Source organism: Petromyzon marinus, chromosome 66, assembly GCF_048934315.1.
Source record: "Petromyzon marinus isolate PM22_M1 ecotype Great Lakes invasive population chromosome 66, UKy_Petmar_22M1.pri1.0, whole genome shotgun sequence".
Taxonomy (NCBI): Eukaryota; Metazoa; Chordata; class Hyperoartia; order Petromyzontiformes; family Petromyzontidae; genus Petromyzon; species Petromyzon marinus.
In genome coordinates this window covers 1,227,628-1,241,487 of record NC_133732.1, presented here as the reverse complement: position 1 = coordinate 1,241,487, position 13,860 = coordinate 1,227,628, and the positions used below count along the sequence as shown (strand labels likewise).

Genomic DNA, 13,860 nt, shown 5'->3' with positions numbered 1-13,860 from the left:
AGAGTTAGCGTTAGCAGAGTGGAGATTACGGTATAGGTAGGTACATGGAGTGTTAGTGATAGACAAGTCACTGTGTGTGAAGAGATAGACAAGTCACTGTGTGTGCGGAGATAGACAGGTCACTGTGTGTGAAGAGATAGACAGGTCACTGTGTGTGAAGAGATAGACAAGTCACTGTGTGTGAAGAGATAGACAAGTCACTGTGTGTGAAGAGATAGACAAGTCACTGCGTGTGAAGAGATAGACAAGTCACTGCGTGTGAAGAGATAGACGAGTCACTGTGTGAAGAGATAGACAAGTCACTGTGTGTGAAGAGATAGACGAGTCACTGTGTGTGAAGAGATAGACGAGTCACTGTGTGTGAGGAGATAGACAGGTCACTGTGTGTGAAGAGATAGACAAGTCACTGTGTGTGAAGAGATAGACGAGTCACTGTGTGTGAAGAGATAGACAAGTCACTGTGTGTGAGGAGATAGACAGGTCACTGTGTGTGAAGAGATAGACGAGTCACTGTGTGTGAGGAGATAGACGAGTCACTGCGTGTGAAGAGATATACAAGTCACTGTGTGTGAGGAGATAGAGATAGAACCACTGTGTGTGAAGAGATAGACAAGTCACTGTGTGTGAAGAGATAGACAAGTCACTGTGTGTGAGGAGATAGAGATAGAACCACTGTGTGTGCGGGGAGTGAAGAAGAGACTGTGTGGGGAGACAAGGAGTATGAGCGGACGGTGCTGAGGGGAATTCGAGTGTTCGAGTTGGCGGAGCGCGGAGAGGAGAAATTATATATAGTGTGTGTGTGTAATTATATATATAGTGTGTGTGTGTGTCTGTGTGTGTGTGTGCGGAACGATGGAAATAAAAGTTACGGTGGAAGAAAGGCAATTATCGTCCGAGTGAATCCAAGGCACTACACTTGTATTAATATCCATTGTTTAAATATTATAAGTACGTTTTTTGGGTGAAAAAAGGAAACTTGCTATCGGAACTAATTCAACCTTTAACTTGGATTTCCTATACTCGCTTAACGACCAAATCACTTAACGATCGGTTTCGTGGTCACAATTACCGTCGTTAAGAGGGGTTCTACTGTATGTATTATTCGTTGTATGCGAGGGGGAAAAAAAATATTAAGAGTACAGTACACGTGAAAGAGACTTTAGCCAGTCCGGGACACTGATGCTTGGGCACCATCTGGCAACTGAATATTCGCCGTGCAGCGTAAAATACAATTGTAGAGTAATGGCGCTGGCTATTACTGGTAGTGTATGGCAGTACACACTGCAGCGGGCGACGAGTGTATTCCTTAGATAACTAAGGAATAAGCTCAGGAAGGGGTCCACTTGGAAGCCCCGGGAACCTGCTTAGTAGCTTCCAGAAGGGGGGCATGGGCAAGGCGGAGCAAGGCCACGCCGGGAGCATAAGAGGGAGCCCTGGGCGAGAGCTCGGGGCTGTTGCTGGAAGTGGATCCCCTCGTCGCGTTGCTGTTCGTCGCCATCGTCGCCGCCGTGTTCACCATCACTGGGCGCCGCTAGCTCGACAGCCTGCCAACTGTTCTAGCCAGATAGTGTCGCCGACAATCGATGGCTGTGTGTATAATATATATAGTGTACACACACGTAGGGTGCGTATAGTCCCCATTGTGTGCAAAGAATAAAGAAAGGTGCCTCCAATTATTCCTGTGTCCGAACTGCGTCACTACACACAATGTTGGGTCTCGACGGTAAAGTTCGCAAACCTGGCGTGCGTTATGGCGAGGTAGCCGGGTACGTGAAACGCGATTTGATATCGGCAAGTTGAGTACGTTAGAGCTAAAGCACGAACAGCAGAAGGGCGTAAATCGGGGTGTTACTTTCAATACAATTTAATCATAGTGTAAACACGATATAAACAAGTTTTACATTTTACTTAGAAAACAGCAACAGGGACTGATGATGCCATGTCACAGTTGTAGAGGCTAATGCTCTCATGTCACAGTGTAGAGACTCATGCTGTCATGTCACAGTGTAGAGACTCATGATGCCATGTCACAGTGTAGAGGCTAATGCTCTCATGTCACAGTGTAGAGACTAATGCTCTCATGTCAGAGTGTAGAGACTCATGTTGTCATGTCCCAGTGTAGAGACTCATGTTGTCATGTCCCAGTGTAGAGACTCATGACGCCATGTCACAGTGTAGAGACTAATGCTCTCATGTCAGAGTGTAGAGACTCATGCTGTCATGTCACAATGTAGAGACTCATGACGCCATGTCACAGTGTAGAGAATAATTATCTCATGTCAAAGTGCAGGAACTCCACTCAATCATTTACTCTGTAGAACAGGGGGTGATCATACAAACTCCACTTACTCACTCGGTAGCACAGGGGAAGATCGTACAAACTCCACCCACTCACTCTGTAGAACAGGAGGAGATAATACAAACTCCACGCAGAGTCGAGAATCACACCCAGGGACCATCTTGCCGTAAGTAGCTAGCATCACCAATGCAGCTGCCACCCTGGAAATTATGCTCACTTTCTTGCTGCTGCTACTAGTGCTACTGCTGCTACTACTGCTGGTGGTGCTGCTGGGGCTGATGATGCTGTGGATACTGCTGGGGCGACTGCTGCTGCTGCTGCTGCTGGGGCTAATGGAGCTGTGGCTACTGCTGGAGCTACTGCTGCTGGGGCTACTGCTGATGCTGCTGCTGGAGGAACTGCTGCTGGGGCTATTGCTGCTGGGGCTACTGCTGCTGGGGCTACTGCTGCCGCTACTGCTGCTGGAGCTACTGCTGCTGGGGCTATTGCTGCTGGAGCTACTGCTGCCGCTACTGCTGCTGGGGCTACTGCTGGAGCTACTGCTGCTGGAGCTACTGCTGCTACTACTGCTGCTGGGGCTACTGCTGCTGACGCTGCTGCTGGGGCTACTGCTGCTGGGGCTACTGCTGATGCTGCTGCTGGAGGAACTGCTGCTGGGGCTATTGCTGCTGGGGCTACTTGCTACTGGGGCTACTGCTGCTGGGGCTACTGCTGCCACTACTGCTGCTGGAGCTACTGCTGCTGGGGCTATTGCTGCTGGAGCTACTGCTGCCACTACTGCTGCTGGGGCTACTGCTGGAGCTACTGCTGCTGGAGCTACTGCTGCTACTACTGCTGCTGGGGCTACTGCTGCTGACGCTGCTGCTGGGGCTACTGCTGCTGGGGCTACTGCTGGAGCTACTACTGCTGGAGCTACTGCTGCTGGGGCTACTACTGCTGGGGCTACTGCTGCTGGGGCTACTGCTGGGGCTACTGCTGCTGGGGCTACTGCTGCTGGGGCTACTGCTGGAGCTACTACTGCTGGAGCTACTACTGCTGGAGCTGCTACTGCTGCTGGGGCTACTACTGCTGGGGCTACTGCTGCTGGGGCTACTGCTGCTGGGGCTACTGCTGGGGTTATTGCTGCAGCTGGCAATGGTGCTGCTGCTGGGGCTACTGCTGCTGCTGGTGGTGCTGCTGTTGGTGCTACTGCTGCTACTGCTGCTGCTGGTCATAGGCACTGCTCCCCAGCTCGAGTTTCTTGAGCAAATCCAGGAATCTGTCGGCAGAGTTGGGGTCCGAGCAGTCGGGTTGAGCGTCCCGCGGGCAGACGCCCAAGCGCTTGACCTCGTCGACGATGGCGTGCGACCTCAAGTGCTCCACCTGAGACAGGCAGAGAACAAAGAGTCTCCCTGAGAGACAGAGAACAAAGAGTCCATCTGAGACAGACAGAGAACAAAGGGTCTCCCTGAGACAGACAGAGAACAAAGAGTCTCCCTGAGATGACAGAGAACAAAGAGTCTCCCTGAGACAGACAGAGAACAAAGGGTCCATCTGAGACAGACAGAGAACAAAGGGTCTCCCTGAGATGACAGAGAACAAAGAGTCTCCCTGAGACAGACAGAGAACAAAGGGTCCATCTGAGACAGACAGAGAACAAAGGGTCTCCCTGAGATGACAGAGAACAAAGAGTCTCCCTGACACAGACGGAGAACAAAGAGTCTCCGTGAGACAGACAGAGAACAAAGAGTCTCCCTGAGACAGACAGAGAACAAAGGATCCATCTGAGACAGAGAACAAAGGGCCACCCCCCCCCCCCCCCCCGACTAAAGCCTTAACAGCCTGGCTGAGTCAAAGTGGCTGTTTGTAGCGAGTAGCAGCAGCAGCGCCTATGAAAGCCGGCACTGTGGCACACGAGGGGGTGGGTGGCCAGCGTCACCCTACGGTGGCCACGAGATGTTAACAACCTCCTATCCAGGAAGCTGTGGGTTCGATCCCGACCCAGACGGCTGTATATTTGGAGTTTGTACGTTCCCAACCGTGATCGTGTGGATTTTTCTGTTGGGTCCCCAGATTTTTTTTTCATCCATGTTTACAATCAACACGCGTTTAGAGTATTTCGGCTGATGTAAGTGTTCACATGATGAGCCACTTCGTCTGAGATATTATTTGTGATGACCAGGTCGCTTCTGAAAAATATCTACTTAGCTCAGGTGGGCCTTACCTAGGAAAATAAATAAAAGTCATATACATACACACATACACGTATATACATATATATCTTCATCTTCACATGTATGAAGATAAAGATCCTTCATTTAGCCTTAAAAGACTCGTGGGGAAAGTGCTGCTAGCGAGCACCTTTGAAGGTCGGCACGGGACACGAGGGGGTGGGTGGCCAGCACCACGCCCGGCCGCCTTTGTCTCCCTAGTGGCGATGTTTACTACACACCTCACCAAGTACTCGTTTAAGGCTGAGTCGACCTAGGGGAGGACCAGGACCGGTTCAGATAATCGTCACTGGTGTTGGTCGTGAACGGGAATCGAAACTCGGTCCGCCAGGTTCATAGCGCAGTGTAACGCTAACCGCTACACTACCGCAAACACACGTACACACAGCCTCACACACATACACATACATAAAACAACAACCGCCATTTGCCACTAAGTGGCGGTGACGTCACCACGACGCTTGTGCCAGGCCATGTGCACCTTGAGGCCACGTGAAGTGTCGAACGCCCGCTGGCAGGAGGTCACGGGGCAGACACACAGACACACGCACACGTACACACAGACACACACACATGTACACACAGGCACACACACGTACACACACAGACACACACACATACACACAGACACACACACACAGACACACACACACATACACACAGACACACACACACACGTACACACAGACACACACACACACACGTACACACACACACGTACACACACAGACACACACACACACATACACACACACACGTACACACAGGCACACACACGTAGACACACACACACACGTACACACACAGACACACACACATACACACAGACACACAGACACACATACACACAGACACACACACGTACACACAAGTACGATCGTGGCCCCTTGGGCCCATACCCGCACGATGATGGGCTTCCTGTGAGATTCCTCCCCGTCTGGCCACTTTGTGCCGATGCAGAGCGTCACCTCGTGACTGGGGGCATGCAGGAGGCTGTCCAGGGGGGTCCTGATGTAGTCCTCCATCTCTGCGTGACGGTAAGAACCACAAAGACGTTACCCACCCCCCCAAGAAGCACCGATGAAGGCCTGGCACTTTGGCACACGAGGGGGTGGGTGGCCAGCACCACGCCCGACCGTCTTTGTCTCCCCAGTGGCGATGTTTACTACACACCGCACCAGGCGCTCATTTGAGGCTGATTCGACCTAGGGGAGTCCCAGGACCGGTTCAGATAATCGATATCACTGGTGTTGGCCATGAATGGGAATTGAACCTGGCGACCCGAGTTCAATTCCCAACTTATGACCAAGCATCTATTAAGGCTATACGGGGAATCTTTGTGTATACTTGTGGGTAGTGGTACTCTAGCAGTTCGCATGCTGCACCACGAAGCTGGGGAACTGAGTTCGATTCCCGCTCATGGCTAACACCAGTGATGACTATCTGAACCGGTCCGGGGCCTCCCCTAGGTCGACTCAGCCTCAAATGAGTACCTGGTGTGTAAAAACATCGCCACTGGGGAGACAAAGGCGGTCGGGCGTGGTGCTGGCCACGCACCCCCCGTCGTGTGCCGTTCCGGCCTTCATAGGTGCTCGCTCACAGCACTTGCCCCAACAGTCTGCCGAGACTATACGGGGGTATTTATCTGCGTGTGCGAGTGCGTTCCGCTCTCACTGCGTTGGAATTCTTTGAAGTCAAAGAGGAGGTGCCGGGCGCTCCCAGAGCTCTTGGGCCTGGGCAGGGACTGGGGGTCTCTCTGCGGCGTCTGGGTCTCGGGTCCAGAAACGTAGACACGGCAACGGCAGAGACGGGTGCAGAAAATCCCCAGCGGAGTCACCTACACTCGAAATTGTCAATATCATCAACTTCATCAATGTCATCATCATCAACAACATCATCATCATCAAAATAAACAACATCATCAACATTATAAAAATCATCAACATCATAATCATCATCAAGATCAACATCATCAACAACAACGTCAAAAACATAATCAACAATTACACAATCATCAACACAATCAGTATTAACGTCATCAACATCACCCACGCGCATGTCTGAAATCTCGCTGCCCCTCCTGGAACACGCTCCAACGCTGACGAACCAGTGACAGTCTCCTACATCTGGATGGCGCGGCTCCCGGCCGACGGTCAGCATCACCGATTGCAAACATCACCGGCGACCCGACCGCCAAGTGGTGAAGTCTTGGGGGGGGTTCGCGAGGCGGGTCGTTGTTGTGGTTGTTGTTGTAATTACCGGCGAAACGTCACAGTACTTTACTCGAGTTGCAAATGTTGTGGTGGCTTGACGCTCCAACGCATACCCCCGGTTAGTGCCAGACTCGTACATAGTTGTGCTGCACTAGTGACCATGTTGTTTACGTGACAACCCTTTCCTGATTGCGCTCTGTCGGGTGGTGGCGGGTTTAACGACACATTTATATTTACGCGATCTACAGGCGGAAAAAAATTGTTGTGGATATTGGTCGTGAAAGCATCCTACCGCTACAACTGAGTGTTAAACTGGGGTTCAACCTTCCCACAGAAAACTTGGGATGAACCCTCCAGCGCTTGAGGACAGGGCTGGGAATATACAGTGAGGGAAAACAAGTATTTGATCCCCTGCTGATTTTGTACGTTTGCCCACTGATGAAGAAATGATCAGTCTATAATTTTAATGGTAGGTTTATTTGAACAGTGAGAGACAGAATAACAACATCAAAAATCCAGAAAAACGCATGTCAAAAATGGTATAAATTGATTTGCATTTTAATGAGGGAAATAACTATTTGACCCCTCTGCAAAACATGACTTAGTACTTGGTGGCAAAACCCTTGTTGGCAATCACAGAGGTCAGGCGTTTCTTGTAGTTGGCCACCAGGTTTGCACACATCTCTGGAGGGATTTTGTCCCACTCCTCTTTGCAGATCTTCTTCAAGTCATTGAAAAATACCCACAAAGCATAATTTTTCCACCTCCATGTTTGACGGTGGGGATGGTGTTCTTGGGGTCATAGGCAGCATTCCTCCTCCTCCAAACACGACGAGTTGAGTTGATGCCAAAGATCTCCATTTTGGTCTCATCTGACCACAACACTTTCACCCAGTTGTCCTCTGAATAGTTCGGATGTTCATTGGCAAACTTCAGACGGGCATGTATATGTGCTTTCTTGAGCAGGGGGACCTTGCGGGCGCTGCAGGATTTCAGTCCTTCACGGCGTAGTGTGTTACCAATTGTTTTCTTGGTGACTATGGTCCCAGCTGCCTTGAGATCATTGACAAGATTCTCCCGTATAGTTCTGGGCTGATTCCTCACCGTTCTCATGATCATTGCAGCTCCACGAGGTGAGATCTTGCATGGAGCCCCAGGCCGAGGGAGATTGACAGTTATTTTGTGTTTCTTCCATTTGCGAATAATCGCACCAACTGTTGTCACCTTCTCACCAAGCTGCTTGGCAATGGTCTTGTAGCCCATTCCAGCCTTGTGTAGGTCTACAATCTTGTCCCTGACATCCTTGGATAGCTCTTTGGTCTTGGCCGTGGTGGAGAGTTTGGAATCTGATTGATTGCTTCTGTGGACAGGTGTCTTTTATACAGGTAACAAGCTGAGATTAGGAGGACTCCCTTTAAGAGTGTGCTCCTAATCTCAGCTCGTTACCTGTATAAAAAAAACACATAAGAGCCAGAGATCTTTCTGATTGAGAGGGGGTCAAATACTTATTTCCCTCATTAAAATGCAAATCAATTTCATTTTTGACATGCGTTTTTCTGGATTTTGTTGTTGTTATTCTCTCTCACTGTTCAAAAAAACCTACCATTAAAATTATAGACTGATTATTTCTTTGTCAGTGGGCAAACGTACAAAATCAGCAGGGGATCAAATACTTTTTTTCCCTCACTGTACACACAAACACGTGTACATAAACACAGATACGCATACAGTGAGGGAAAAAAGTATTTGATCCCCTGTTGATTTTGGACGTTTGCCCACTGACAAAGAAATAATCAGTCTATAATTGTAATGGTAGGTTTTTTTTTAACAGTGAAAGACAGAATAACAAAAAAATATGAAAAACGCATGTCAAAAATGTTATAAATTGATTTGCATTTTAATGAGGGAAATAAATGTTTGACTCCTCTGCAAAACATGAGTTAGTACTTGGTGGCAAACCCCTTGTTGGCAATCACAGAGGTCAGACGTTTCTTGTAGTTGGCCACCAGGTTTGCACACATCTCTGGGGGGATTTTGTTCCACTCCTCTTTGCAGATCTTCTCCAAATCATTAAGGTTTCGAGGCTGACATTTGGCAACTCGAACCTTCAGCTCCCTCCACAGATTTTTTTATGGGATTAAGGTCTGGAGACTGGCTAGGCCACTCCAGGGCCTTAATGTGCTTCTTCTTGAGCCACTCCTTTGTTGCCTTGGCCGTGTGTTTTGGGTCATTATCATGCTCGAATACCCATCCACGACCCATTTCAATGCCCTGGCTGACGGAAGGAGGTTCTCACCCAAGATATGATGGTACATGGCCCCGTCCATCGTCCCTTTGATGCGGTGAAGTTGTCCTGTCCCCTTAGCAGAAAAACACCCCCAATGCATAATGATTCTACCTCCATGTTTGACGGTGGGGATGGTGTTCTTGGGGTCATAGGCAGCATTCCTCCTCCTCCAAACACGACGAGTTGAGTTGATGCCAAAGAGCTCCATTTTGGTCTCATCTGACCACAACACTTTCACCCAGTTGTCCTCTGAATCATTCAGATGTTCATTGGCAAACTTGAGACGGGCACGTATATGTGCTTTCTTGAGCAGGGGGACCTTGCGGGCGCTGCAGGATTTCAGTCCTTCACGGCGTAGTGTGTTACCAATTGTTTTCTTGGTGACTATGGTCCCAGCTGCCTTGAGATCATTGACAAGATCCTCCTGTGTAGTTCTGGGCTGATTCCTCACCGTTCTCATGATCATTGCAACTCAACGAGGTGAGATCTTGCATGGAGCCCCAGGCCGAGGGAGATTGACAGTTCTTTTGTGTTTCTTCCATGTGCGAATAATCGCACCAACTGTTGTCACCTTCTCACCAAGCTGCTTGGCAATGGTCTTGTAGCCTATTCCAGCTTTGTGTAGGTCTACAATCTTGTCCCTGACATCCTTGGAGAGCTCTTTGGTCTTGGCCATGGTGGAGAGTTTGGAATCTGATTGATTGTTTGCTTCTGTGGACAGGTGTCTTTGATACATGTAACGAGCTGAGATTAGGAGCACTCCCCTTAAGAGTGTGCTCCTAATCTCAGCTCGTTACCTGTATAAAAGACACCTGGGAGCCAGAAATCTTTCTGATTGAGAGGGGGTCAAATACTTATTTCCCTCATTAAAAAGCAAATCAATTTATAACATTTTTGACATGCGTTTTTCTGGATTTTTGTTGTTATTCTGTCTCTCACTGTTCAAATAAACCTACCATTAAAATTATAGACTGATCATTTCTTTGTCAGTGGGCAAACGTACAGAATCAGCAGGGGATCAAATACTTTTTTCCCTCACTGTATACAAACACATACATACAAACAAAACAACAAAGACCCCCGTATAGCCTTAACAGACTGTAGGGGCAAGTGCTGTTAGCGAGCACCTATAAAGGCCGGAAAAGTACACGAGGGAGTGGGTGGCCAGCACCACGCCCGACCGCCTTTGTCTCCCTAGTGGCGATGTTGACACACCGCACCAGGTACTCATTTGAGGCTGAGTCGACCTAGGGGAGGCCCGGGACCGGTTCAGATAATCGTCACTGGTGTTGGCCGTGAGCGGGAATCGAACCCGGGTCGCCAGGTTCATAGCGCAGCGCGCTAACCGCTACACTATCGCTCCCCACTACACGTGTACCAACACACACGTGTACCAACACACACGTGTACACACACACACACGTGTACACACACACGTGTACACACACACACACACACGTGTACCAACACACACACGTGTACCAACACACACACTGTGTGTATAAACAGTGTACACCCACGCGCGTCCTCAACCCTCACCTCCAGCAGCAGCCCGTTGTCCATGAGCTCCAGCCTCTCCTGCACCTCTCTGCGGTCACTGCCACTCATGGAGTCACCTTTTGGTGGCTGAGGCAGCATCACGGGAACCAGGTGGGGCTCCTTCGACGACAGGAAGTTTCTGCTCACCTGCGTCACAGTGCGAGTCACCAACGGGCAAAAGCGTGTTTGGGGGAGTGATGTCGTAGCGGTTAGCGCTACGCTGCACAACGAACCCAGCGACCCGGGTTCGATTCCCGCTCATGGCCAACACCAGTGACAATGTTCTGAACCGGTCCTGGGCCTCCCCTACGTCGACCCATTATCTATCGTCCCCCCCTGGTCCCTCGATCTTCTTCGTCGACCACCCAGACTGTCCTCCCTCTCCTGCACCCTTTTATTCCTCTAGCTAATTTCAATCTGGATCTTGGTCTTCCCTCCACCTTCCCCTCACTAACTCCTTCGATGTTCGTCTCCTTCCCTCGCCCCATACTCCCTTCTTTGGCAGCACCCTCCACCTCACCTTTACATCAGATTGGGAGGCTTCCCCCATTGTAACCGACCCCCGCCCTCCCTCGGACCACTTCCACCTCTCCCTCACCATCACTGTACCCAGCCCTTCCCAGCCCCATCCAACCCCACCACTTTCTTTCCCGCAAACTCCGCTCACTCGAGACTCCGCATCCCTAATCTCCCGGATCTCCTCCTCTCTCCTTTCCTTGCCCTCTTTTTCCTTGCCCCCGCCCAGACGCTGCCTCTTGCCACCTCACACTCCACCATCAACACCTCACTCGATCTCCTTGCTCCCCTGCACAACCGCTCCCACCGTCCGAAGCCCCCCAACAGCCCTGGCTAACCCCCTGCATCCAATCGAGCCAAACGCTCTCTGCGCAAATCGGAGCGTACGTGGGGAGCTCATCCTCCCCCTCTTCCCTCCCCAGTTACCACTCCCTACTCAGGCCATTTTCTATCATCGCTGGAAGTAGCCAAACACAATTACTTCCACACTCTTACTTTCCACCCTTTCCTCTCATCTCCGCCCACTCTTCTCTACCCTTAATAACCTTCTCCACCCACCCACCCCAACTCCTCCCCGCCCTTTCCACTTGTCTCTCTGCTACTGACTTTGCCCTTTCATTCTCTTCCAAAACAAATGCCATTCGCTCCTCTTCCCTAACTTCCCCGTGCCCCAACCAGCTCCTTCCGTCCTTAGCTCCTCACCAACTCTTCATGGCCTTGCCCCACCCTTACCTCGCTTCCCTCATCTTGTTTAATGTCCCCACCCGCCCGCTCCGCTCTCAATCTCTCCTACTCCTCGCCGTTGCCTCCTCTTCTTGTGCACAATCCCGTTTCCACTCCTTATCCCTACTTGCCCCCTTGCACTGGAACAAACTTCCACTCCACATTAAGCGAGCACCCTCCCTGTCGAGTTTTTCCGCTCCTCCCTCAAGACCCCCACCTCTTTTCCCTGACCCATCCTTCCCTCCATCCCTAGGCACCCCCGTAATTCCGGTACCCACTCACCGCCCTTCCTTTGCCCCATCCCTATTCACCATATCACTTTTAGTTACCCAATGTTTTTATTTTATTTAAACTAAACTATTTTTATTTTACCAGGTAAGGGCCACTAAGCAATGTAACTCTTTTTAAGAAGTGACCTGGCCACACGCCATAGCTCAACGAAGTGGCTTATATCATTCTAGATTTGGCTTATAACAATCTAGCTTATATCAATCTATATAGCCTCCTGTTACAGCAGCCCTTCTGCCTACTTCAGCAATTGTTTCTTGCTGTGGTTGTCCCGCCTGATGACGGACGCTTGTGTTGCGCCCGAAACGTCGTGATTTAATTTATTTTGTTTTATATCCACGTGACTTTACCGAAAGAACCAAAGAGTATGGAAGTGCCTCATCACGTGGAAATATATAGCAGCCGAATATGCGCACGTTGATTCTAAATGTGGAGAGAGAACCCGGAGGACCCGGAGAAAAATCCACGCGACCACGGGGATCGAGAGAGGCACGCAGACTCCAAATATACAGCAGCACGCGTCAGGGTCGGGATCAAACCCACGACCTCCTGTATACCACGCGAGGTAGTTAACATCTCCTAGCCGCCACCGCGGCCGCCCCAACACTGATGAACTACCACAGGCAGCGCCAACACGGACCTCCCCGCGGTCCCAGGTGCCGTGGAAGAGGAGGCAGGCGTAGGAGGAGTCACAGGCCATCGACTCAGGGCCCACGACGTGGGAAAGCGCGAGGAGGCCCCGGTAAGTGACCGTCAGCCGCAGGGTGCTAGCTGCGGCGAGCAAGGGGTGGGGGAGGGGAGAGAGCGAACGAGGGAGGCTGGTACTCAGAGCCGTCGCATACGGTGCACGGTGAATCATTGGGGCAACTGCCCCGGGCCCCGCGCTTTCAGGGGTCCCCCGCCCCGCGCTTTGACGTCATGGCGTCAGATAAATTACTTCCAAATTAGTTTGAAGTCGTTCAACGTTAAAGGCTCCGATGGCGTTCAATGTTAAAGATTCCCATGGCGTTCAATGCTAAACACTCCCATGCCATTGACTTTTCCAAGACAGAGGTTCTTTGTAAGCCATCTGGCTTCCATGAGAGATTCGTTCATGAGGCTATCCACATATACAAGCACAGAGACAATTTCAACCGAGAAGATGGATTCTATCTTAGGAATCATTGGAAAAATTTGATAAACCATTTCAGGTCTTAATTGATTGTTCACGCTTACAGTGGCTTTCAGACAGCATACATTATAAAAAAAAATCGTCTCCCCCCTCCTCTTTTCAGAATATAGATGGACTAGTCCTAAATAAACTGCCAAATTGTTGCGCATGGCGCTAACGTGTTTTATAAATAAATAAATGCGCCGTTTAAAAATAAATTATGCAAACCAACAAACCTGAAGACGACCGTTTGTGTTATGGTCGAAACGTCGTGAGAATTTTTTTATTGTTTTATATATATTTTATTATTTTGTTGTTTCCCTTCAACGTGACTTTACCGAAAAAACTAAGAATATGAATATACTCCCATGTCATTCAATATTGAAGGCCTCTACGGCGTTCGATGTTAAATACTCCCATGGAGTTCAAGGTTAAAGGCTTCCATGGCGTTCGACGTTAAAGGTCGCACTCATTACACACAACAAAGTGTTTGCCACAAATTAACCACAATACCTCACTTACCTCATCAATGAGCTATATAAACCATCACCAAGCAAAACTCGGGTCATCCTCGCAGCGGCAGCGGCTTTTGGCTAACAAAGCGGTCACCGCATCGCACGGCGCTTTCAGATGCG

At 49.9% G+C, this 13,860-nt stretch overlaps 1 protein-coding gene across 3 annotated transcripts in view; it reads right to left on the bottom strand.

Annotated features, from left to right (window-relative positions):
- Nucleotides 1-1,848: 1,848 nt before the first annotated feature.
- Nucleotides 1,849-13,860, bottom strand: part of LOC116956595 (interferon regulatory factor 5-like) — a 42,651-nt gene continuing 30,639 nt past the window's right edge. For all 3 annotated transcript variants that reach the window (XM_032978304.2, XM_076054372.1, XM_032978306.2), the window contains 5 exons: nucleotides 12,716-12,846; nucleotides 10,549-10,695; nucleotides 6,184-6,346; nucleotides 5,409-5,536; nucleotides 1,849-3,661 (listed from right to left, as the gene is read on the bottom strand). In XM_032978304.2, coding sequence (XP_032834195.1) covers nucleotides 3,494-3,661; nucleotides 5,409-5,536; nucleotides 6,184-6,346; nucleotides 10,549-10,695; nucleotides 12,716-12,846 — 737 coding nt within the window. In that variant the 3' untranslated portion in view covers nucleotides 1,849-3,493. The remainder of the gene's footprint in view (nucleotides 3,662-5,408; nucleotides 5,537-6,183; nucleotides 6,347-10,548; nucleotides 10,696-12,715; nucleotides 12,847-13,860) is intronic.